The sequence below is a fragment of the Oxyura jamaicensis genome, chromosome 1, assembly GCF_011077185.1.
Source record: "Oxyura jamaicensis isolate SHBP4307 breed ruddy duck chromosome 1, BPBGC_Ojam_1.0, whole genome shotgun sequence".
NCBI classification, from domain to species: domain Eukaryota; kingdom Metazoa; phylum Chordata; class Aves; order Anseriformes; family Anatidae; genus Oxyura; species Oxyura jamaicensis.
The window spans coordinates 137,757,349-137,767,015 of NC_048893.1; the positions used below are offsets into that span (position 1 = coordinate 137,757,349).

At 43.2% G+C, this 9,667-nt stretch overlaps 1 protein-coding gene across 5 annotated transcripts in view; it reads left to right on the plus strand.

Annotated features, from left to right (window-relative positions):
* The window catches only part of NPAS2 (neuronal PAS domain protein 2), a 99,287-nt gene that overhangs the window by 80,078 nt on the left and 9,542 nt on the right, over window positions 1-9,667 (plus strand). For 4 of the 5 annotated variants that reach the window (XM_035316079.1, XM_035316078.1, XM_035316081.1 and 1 more), the window contains exons 13-16: window positions 499-640; window positions 1,336-1,442; window positions 1,616-1,708; window positions 6,989-7,135. In XM_035316079.1, the coding sequence (XP_035171970.1) occupies window positions 499-640; window positions 1,336-1,442; window positions 1,616-1,708; window positions 6,989-7,135 (489 nt within the window). The remainder of the gene's footprint in view (window positions 1-498; window positions 641-1,335; window positions 1,443-1,615; window positions 1,709-6,988; window positions 7,136-9,667) is intronic. The other variant, XM_035316080.1, reaches the window with a different exon arrangement.

The window sequence follows — 9,667 nt, forward strand, 5'->3', positions numbered from 1 at the left end:
CCTGGAAACCATTAAGTGGAGCATGGGCAGGGGCAATGTGAGATATCTTCATGTATCCTTGGCAAAGTCCTACAGTTCCGAGACTCATTTGGACGTGTTCTGATGATCCTTCTTGGCTACATCGAGAAGATCTGCTGAGGGAAGAAAGAGAAGCTCCACACAGCTGAGTGTCTCACAGAGGTTGCAGTTGCTGTCAAGTCCAACTGTATGCAAAACACACTTTCAGAAAAACATCTGAATGTGCAAAAGGACTATGGCAGTAGCTTCCTATTTATTTCCACCTCAGTGAAAGTTTACTGGAAAGAGGATTAATTAGATGCTATTTGGAAGGGACGTTGACACATGTGCGCAAGTCTTCTGCTGGCCTACCTGGGATTAGTTCTGCTCAAGTAATTTTAGGCCAGCCAAAAAAACTGGGTCTGCAAGTATTACTTGATGCATTTCAAAATGTTTTTACCCTGACAGATGCAATACTTATTCTCTTTCTGTTTGTTTCAGGACAGTGGCTCCAGCTTGGATCCTGAACAGCACTTTAATGCACTCGATATTGGTGCCTCAATCCTCAGTGCTAGCCGGACACCCTCGGTATCATCCAGGAGCTCACCAAAATCTTCCCACACACCCAAGTCAGACCCAGCATGTGAGTGGCATTCCTGGGTTACTGCATTATTTTGTATTTAGCCAAGTTACAGAATGGGTGTCTATATACCATGGCTGCAAATTAACATGAGGTACTGGTATGTGTTTGTCAGTGACAATGAAGTGCAACATCTGTGATGGTAATGTATGAGATGGAAGGTTCTGGTTTGACCATCCACACCCTGGAAAATGGGTAGCAGAACTAGCCATGAGACCTGATATTAGATCTGTTATGAAAATAAAGACTTCTGTATTCAGATTTGAGGGTGTCAGTATGAGCAATGAGAGGCCCCTCCTGACTTACCTGATATTTGCAGCCTAAGGGTGATAACTCTTATGGCCAAGATTAAGGGTGCTCCAGCCATGACTTCTTGGTCTGGAAGAAAAGCCAATGAGCTAACCAAAATTTAGTTGTTTGGCCCATACAAGGGAGTTCCAGCTGCTCTAGAACAGCTCGTGGGTCCTTTTGCTCTGCTCATTGGAGCACAGGATCATGATCTATCTCTTTGACTTTTATCTTTGCCCAGACCCTCTTATCAGTCTAATTTTACTCCCATTGAAGCCAACAAGAACAGCCTCGACGCCATCTAAAATTCAGCCAGGCCGTAATCATTTCTAGCCAGGTCTCCCTGTAACCCTGACTTCCAATGGCGAAGACTTGCAGGTTGTGAGAACTCACCCACACTTTTCTTGCAGCTACGCCAACAAAGCTGACTGCAGAGGCTAGCACCCCCTTGCAAAGGACACCCAGCACGCAGCAGGACTTATCTGCACACAGACTCAGCCAGCCTACCGCTCTGCAGGTAACTCCCGAGAGCCACAGGAATAGGCAGAAGGTATAAGGCATGTGCCACGTAAGCAGTGTAGCAAATCAAAATGACTTGCACAAAAGCCATGGCATTAGAAGAAACCTAGAATTTAAAGGAGCCAAACTTACAAGTAAAGTTTTGTTTTGTTTTGCTTTGTTTTAACCTAGGCTTCTTTGCCTTCTCAGCCTTCATGTGAGCTTCTTCCACAGCAGTTGCTGCCACAAGCAACTTTGCAAAGTCAGCCTGCACCACTGGCACAGGTTAGTTGGGGCTTCGGAATTGGAATAGATCACTTGCCTCTCTCCTGGTGTTTTCTCCCTTCATCTAGTAAATTTCTTAATTATGAGAGGCCAGGTCTTTTGGGGCTTTTAGGTTATTTCTTTAGTAGATATAATCCCCAAATCTACCAGTTCTCAAACTCTTAAAACGTTGAAAGAAAGCAATCTGAATTGTACACTTGTGTGTTTAAATGTTTTTCTGCATACAGAAGAAGCCCAGGTGCGAGTAGGTTCAAGTACACAAACACATCTACTTCACAGGAGAACAGAAAACAGAAATGGAAAATCAGTTTTCAACTTTGCTTCTAAAGAATCAGGTCCCTTCAAAATCAAGGCTACAATGAGAATTAAAAGCAAAAACTAACAAAGACACTCCTAAAACATCAGTTTGGCTTTGCTGAGGCACAACTAGCCAGCAGTAAAAGGCACACAAGTTCCACAACACCTATTCTGTGGGTGTGCTAGCAACAGCGAGGATGTCACTAGAGACAAAATCCTCCACTGAAATCTGTGAACCCACATCTCAAGTGTGGGTGATGGCCCAAAAAGCCAGTGTTTAATTTGCAGTGGATTTTGAAGGAGTAAATTTGAGTAACGTGTTCCTATCTCATTGTTTCTGCCCTGTGGTCATGTTGCGATGAATATCTATCTCATCATCCTCTGATTTTAAAAATGACAGTCCTGGACCTAAGCTGCTTCTACCTCTTGTACACTGTACTCCCTCGCAAGATCTCAGAGTTTCTCCTTGTAGCATATAAAACATAAAAAGTCCTGAGGATCTCTGCTTTTAAATAACAAATTCTCATTTATCTTTTGTGTTTAATATTCTTTTCACGACTCCACACTGGCATGCAGTGAAGAAACAGCATATCAATTATCTGCTCTGAGCAGTCATTTTCTTTTACAGATATTCCTCTCCTTTATTCATTAATGCATTTCCAAACATCAATTAGTTTATTTATTATAAACCTGTGCATGTTCTGCTTGACTCTCTCCTACTTCCCTCTCTTCTCTATCAAAGCTCTTTCTGGAGAGATGCTTTCCAGTTGTTTACCAAAAACCCCGCCGCCTCACCCCTTCCCAGTAAAACACTCTTGCTGGTGCTCCAGCTCCATTTCTTCCCAGTGCCGTTCAGTTGCATGGCCAATCCCCCAACAACCCTCTTCTTGACCAGCAGCAAAGCTCAGTCACTCAGCAGTGACTTGGAGAAGCTCAAGCTAGAGATCCCCTTCTTGTGAAGCTGGAAAACAGCACCACAAACAGTCCCACAGCCCCGCAGGCAGGGCATGCAGGTGCAGGAAGAGCCACAGAAGCTGCTGCCCACTGACTTTTTGCTCCTCACCCTCAGGTGAAGGTCTCACCAGACACACAGATGCCAGAGCCTGTGGATATTTAGGGCCCCTGCATTCTGATGAGAGCCCTTGTGGCAAACACCCCACCTGGGGGCAGCGGCATTTCAGTGAGCAGGCAGCATTTGCCCCAGGCTCCATCTGCTTGAACTTTGGTGGGTTTTGTTTCAAGCAAACGCTGTGCTGGTTTTGTCTCTGCCAAAATACAGTTTTAGACCCCGTCCTGCCTATCTGAACAAACCCTAAAGCACATTCCTAGGTGCTGCCTGAATGTAAATGGTTTACTTTAAATCAAGTGCTCCCTATTAGAATATTTGTTTGTTTGTCTGCCTCATTGTAATAAATTAAAATCCCCTACAACACAGCGGATGTTGATGACTGAATAATAATCAGCACTAATAATTCTGTTTGGGATTGCACAGGTGTTATTCGGAAGACAACAACCACGAACAAGTTGTTCAGTGAGCTGCAAAACTAATGAAACCTGGTTTCCCAGGGACTGGTGCAGGAGGGGAACAAGCAGGTCCCTCTTGCTGCTGCTCAGCTAGAGCTGTCATGGCATTACGGCAACCTGGCGCTCTTGAGGCTCTCACAACACTCTTGCATGTCTCTAGCACTGCCTAGAAGAATTGGAAGTTGGAAGGTAGAAGGAAACGAAAGGTTCATTTCTTTCGGAAACCGAGCTAAAAAATAAATAGGGTATCTTGCCTTCACCCAGCTACCTATTTTCTTTAAACTTGTAGGAACAGAATGACTTCAAGGTGCCCAACTCTCCTGTTCATCACATCTCTGATGGGGACTGTGCCAAGTGCTCACACCCAACGTGTGCTGGTCCCACTCCCTGGGCTGCATGAAAAACTCATTTTTTTAATTATTTTTAAGAAAGCAGACTAAAATTACCACTTTATCATTATTATTTTCCATGCATTAACAAAACTTGATTAAACTGTTGATCCTCTGCTACTATAGATATCTACCAGTTGAGTCTTCTAGACTACCAGTTGAGTCTTTCCAGTTTGTACCTGGAAAGCTGGGACAGCTATACCATGCACTTTTCTGAGGATACCACAGAAGTTTGTAAACACCTTAATGAGTCAAATATCAACCTGTTCTGATGTTAATGACAGAGTTAAAGCTGTGCAGTGTTTTCTGTGGAACATTTTGAGTCAAGCTCTTTTAATGCATTACACAATTACAGATTTCTTCCTTAATTGGTAAAACAGTTAATGATCTTGAGATAAATACTCTCTTGTGCAGGTCAGTTGCTGTTACTGTCTCATTGTACAAAAACAATAGAAGCTTTGTAATCACAGGGGTCACTGCTAGAGTTATCAACAAACTTCAGTTTCAGAGAGGAAAACGGAAAAATTAAAAGAGAGTTCCTTGTCTTTTTCCTTATCAGCTCTCATTCCATTAGACCAGCTAACTGTTGTTGCTGTCAAGTGTATTATGACAAGATGAACATGAAAAGAAAAAAAAAAGACAATACTAGATTATATACTGAATATTCAGTATACATATTCAATACTTAATATGTTAAATATAAGAAGGTGCCGAAAAAATCATGGAATAATGATCTAAAATCAACAGCAAAATGTTTTTGTGTGCAACATTACAGAGCAAATTCCTATTTAAAACTAAGGCCTGGACATGGAAATTGTTTCTTATTGAAGTATAAAATCATTATAAAATTTTCAGCTATAAAATTCCTTACATTCATTAATTGAAGTAAATCATATTGATTTTCCAAAGTGTCTTTAAGGAGTTCACATGTTAATGAGAAGTTTGCCATCAACAAGCCAGGCAGTCAAAATGAAGGTTTTGGCTGAAATTGTTTTTAATTCCTTTCTGATAAAAACTCTCTTAACGACTTCAGAGTAGACCTCAGTAACGGAGTTAATACAGAGAGAATTAGGTTCCAAGACCTGGCTTTCTAAAATGTCCTTCTGTACAGACCACATTAAAGCAGGAACTGGCTGCATTTAACCTAGTCAAACCATTGCTACATTGCATTATTCCACTCCTAGGAACAGGGCGCCCAGGACTCTTCTGAAACATGGAACAGGGCTCGAACCAGCACAGCAGGCAGCCCCTTGGAGTCACTCACCTCCATTCCCAAACATCAGAGGTTTCCACTCATCCATTACTTGGGTTAATGCTTTCTGCATGGAGTAGAGAAAGAGCAAGCACCAGCTCTGAGCTCTCGCCTTTAACACCAATTAGAAGTAACACCAGCTTCACATCAGGGGCTTTGACACTGCTCTGGGAGAGGATGGGGCTGCAGGTGACGGTGCTGCTGACAACAGTGCCTGAGGCAACGTGCTCACATTATCTCCTTGGGTAGATCATGCAAGCTGTGAGCACTCACAGATGTCTTTCCCACTGAAGTGGGCTCTGGGGGCCTCCAGAGCATCTGCATGTGACACCTTGGTAGCCTTCCTCTCCCCCAACCACGGCTAGCAACCAGCCTCCCCTCAAAGTGGCCATATGAGGAAAATCTTTGGAGGGTAACCTCCTGAGCTGAGCTGGAAAGACGCCCTCCAGATGTGTACATATAAATAAACCCACTGAAGTTCTCTTCCTTTCTCACCTAAAGGACATTTACACGGAGATTTCAGCTGTTTGCTGGAGGGAATGTGAAGGTACTTTCATGTATTTAGCTGTTGCAAAGCAAGCAGTTAGCTGATACAAATCTGACCTGTCATATTTAGACTTCTCTAAGTACCCAGAAATTTCATTCATCTGTACAGTGTTGCTAGCACCAGAGTGCTCCTTATTTCCCTCCTTGTTACCATTTTTGTTCTCCTATTATAAAAGCGAAAGCCAGAAACGGTGTAAGCAAGTGCAACTCCATTAAGCAGGAAGGCTCCAGCAGCTTGCATCATTTCACCCCCCAGAAAAGAGCCACAAAAATAACCACAGGAACAATGCGCCATCTTCAAGTCATGCAAGTCACAGCAAAATGTTTTTTATTTATTTTTTGCCTGGATGCCCTGATTACAGAAATGCTCACAGATATTTTTATTATTATTATTATTTTTTGAAGTATTACACCATGCTTTTTACTCCATGTGTTTTTTTACTTTTGGAGTATGAGATCATGCAAAGCAGTGATTCCAAGGCCAATTAAAGTAATAATTAGCTTTGGTGGACTTTGAATCATGCCTGTAAATACCAAATAAGCTAGGAATTTGTTGCCGTGCTAGTCCCCTCCATGCTTATGGAGTGATTCAGCTTCATGCGAGGCACTGCTGCTACTGGAGGCTGCACTTTCTTCTTGACCCTTATTAGCGATCTCCATTTTGTATTATTATTTAGAATAGCCTTTCTCCCACTGAGCTGGGCTATTTATTTTATGCCATGTATAAAAATAACTTAACGAGTATTTCTTGTACCCTGGCCACTACTCAGTTGCAGAAATGAAGAAAATATTTACTGGGGTCAGCTGTTGTGTGATCACGTAGTAAGTAATCAGCAGAATAAACCATTGCAGCACTGCTATTTCTGTGAGGAGAAAGGAAAGTGTTGGTAAAACACATTTGGAATATGCAGCTTTGCCATGCTAAGGGCTCCAAACTACACGCTAATAATAATAGTGCTCTCATTTGCCACCCAGTTAAGATGCTCTTGATATTTTAAAGCAGCATACTCTCAAAAACAGGCATTCTGGTAATTCTCTAACAGAACAGGGTCACTTATAAGAAGATCACTATAACTGAGGCAATTTAATATATGTGCGTAAAATTGGAAATAGAAAAGATTTATCTCTGCCTAGACGATACTATATTACAAACATGTTACTTTATTCCTTTCACTGTGCTTTACAATCAGGAAACCAATAACTTCTTTCAAAATAATGTCATACCAAGGCCCATTCCTATTATAAAGGCTGATTTTTTCCCCCTTTTTTCAGTTCTCGGCACAGTTTAGCATGTTCCAGACCATCAAGGACCAGCTAGAGCAGCGAACGCGGATCCTGCAGGCCAACATCCGCTGGCAGCAGGAGGAGCTCCAGAAGATACAGGAGCAGCTCTGCCTGGTCCAGGACTCCAGCGTGCAGGTGGGTTACTGCTGGGAGGGGCAGAGCATCCTCTCATAAAGCCCTTGGTAGGGCTGGCCTCTTAAAATTAGCTCCAGGGTCCAGAACATGAGAATTCTGGCTCATCTGAAGGGGGATGTTACCCTCTGGAAGCCTCTTGAGTAGTGTACATCAAGATTAAGAGCTTTTTGGAAGAAGAGAAGGAAGAAATATCTCAGCCTTACAGGGGTGAGAAGAATTTGGGTCATTTGCAACAGTATTTTAATGCTTTATCTACCAAGTCTTCAGACTGAGCAGCTGTAATGGAACAGTGTTCATATTTGGACTCAGCACTGATTATGACTCTCCAGTTCATTAGCTTCTATCCATTCACCGCATGCTTCGTGGTGGCATCGCTGATGCTCAGTATCACGTCTGCCCAGCTCTCCCTTAGCCAACAGCCCTCCTTCAGGCACTCCCCAAGTGCTCATCTCTTATAGATCATCTGCTCCCTGTTTTCCTGGCCTAGACAATGAGCACAGGAGATGAAAAAAAAACAAAAACAAAAACAAAAAAACACCACCTCTGCTCAAACCTCTGTTCATTTGTTCACACCTGGGAGGCATCTGAATTTGTTCTTCACAGGACCAGCTCAAGCCTTTAGGGTGAAGCCTCCTGAGGCACCTGTTCTTCTATCTTTGATACCTTCTACACAGAGCTAGTGCAGTACCTGCTTTGTACTGCCCCTGATGTCTACCACACCCCATGAGTAACAGTGAGTGCAATTTAGCACACCTCAGGTTTCATTTAATGACAAAAGGAGAAACCATCCAGTTCTATGGAAGTTTTCTAAAAGCTGGGTGATTACTGCTCTGTTCCTCATAATGTAACTATAAATACCGGGTTAAATGACCCTTGCCAGAAATGTTGCATTGGGGACCCACTGTGAACATTGTACTAACAAGATTTTTTAGAAGACAAGCTCTGTCACATAAATGAATATCTCAAAGAACATTTTAAGCACGGGATGAAAACCTGGGACCTGCTGAGGCCAGTGGGAATTTTGTTCCCGACTTCCACAGAAACAGACTCTCACCCATCATCGACATCTGTGAGCACACGGTTCACATATTAAAACAAATTTGGACTGTACGTTCAGGCAATTAAGTTCAGTGAAGCCAAATTTGAAACTTTTCCACTCAAGGTGCTGCTATGCACTGCTATAAGACAGCACAGCAGTGGTGGGTCCCAAAACCAGGACTCCCTCTTCCTGGTACCATATAAACATGTAGGTAGACCAGGTTTAATTTCAGTGTATTTCTTCTGTTGCTTCTGCACTGACTCTGAATAACGGGAAGGGAAAGTCTCTGCAATTAACTGCCCTTCAGTTCAGAATCATGGTATGTGCCTGAAAGCTATTATTGTTATTATGAATATCAAGAGATGTGATATTCTCACTTCTTCTCCTTTTAATTGGGCAAAAGCCATTACTCTCTCCCGGTGAAATCTTCAACATTCAGATACACTGATCCCCCCCAACCCCCCTTTTTTAAAAAATACTTCAGGCAAAAATAGAAAGTCAGAGCACATTCTTATATGTGGTAAAGGGATTTTATTTTTATATAGTCATCTTCCATACATGCTATGGTGCATTTAATAACCCAGAGACCATGGGACAGATCCTCAGCTGTGCTCACGGGGAGCCCAAGCAGAGAGAAGAGGCCCAGTGGGTAAATGGTAGGCCCTGTACTGCCTACCCCCTACTGCTTTGTAGCTCTGAGATTTGGATCATTTGGATCATTATTTGGGTGATCTGCTCCCCCACAAGGACTGTGCCGGGTTGGACCAAGGAGAATGTATTTTCAGAGCACCGCAAGATCTCTAGTGTCGGTACTGACCATGTCCCTGCAAACGCAGCACTGAGAGGCAGGGGGCTGGAGGGCAGCTCGAAAATGTGGAGGCTGCCTATCAGCCTGAGGGGGCAAAGCTGGATGGGGAGGATCACTGTCTGTCGTCCACGTGCCTTTCAGCCCCCCTAGAACAATCACACGAGGCAGTGAGCTGTAAGCAGTCACGCTGACTTGGAGTGGGGCCTTTTCCTTCTCCCGCTTTCTCTAGCTTAGAAAAAAAGAAAAGAAAACCAGAAATTACTGTGCCATTACAGGGAAGGAGTGAGACCAGAAATTAGCTTTGTCTTACTTGGCTAGAGGCAATTTGAAATAAAGCCTCACATTTTCACATGTAGCACTTTTGTGACTCACAAGAGGTTAGGAGTAAACTGTTAAATCAGAAATCTAACCGCATGCTTTGCTGAACAGATTTCATCATTCAAGGAGCTGGATGTCTGCAGACATCGATCTGTGTCTATTATCAAGGCTACAAAGCATAGTGGCAAACAGAAGAGCCTTACTATTGAGCGAATTTCTGTTCCCTTTAATATTCCGCATAGAGAATGGGGCTGTGCGGGCTGTAAGCATGGGGGAGTGCCGTGTGCTGGCTGCAAAGGGGGAAGCATTCTCTCGTTTTCCCTCGTTAGCTCATTTATTAGCATATCTTCCGGGGGGGGGGGGGGGG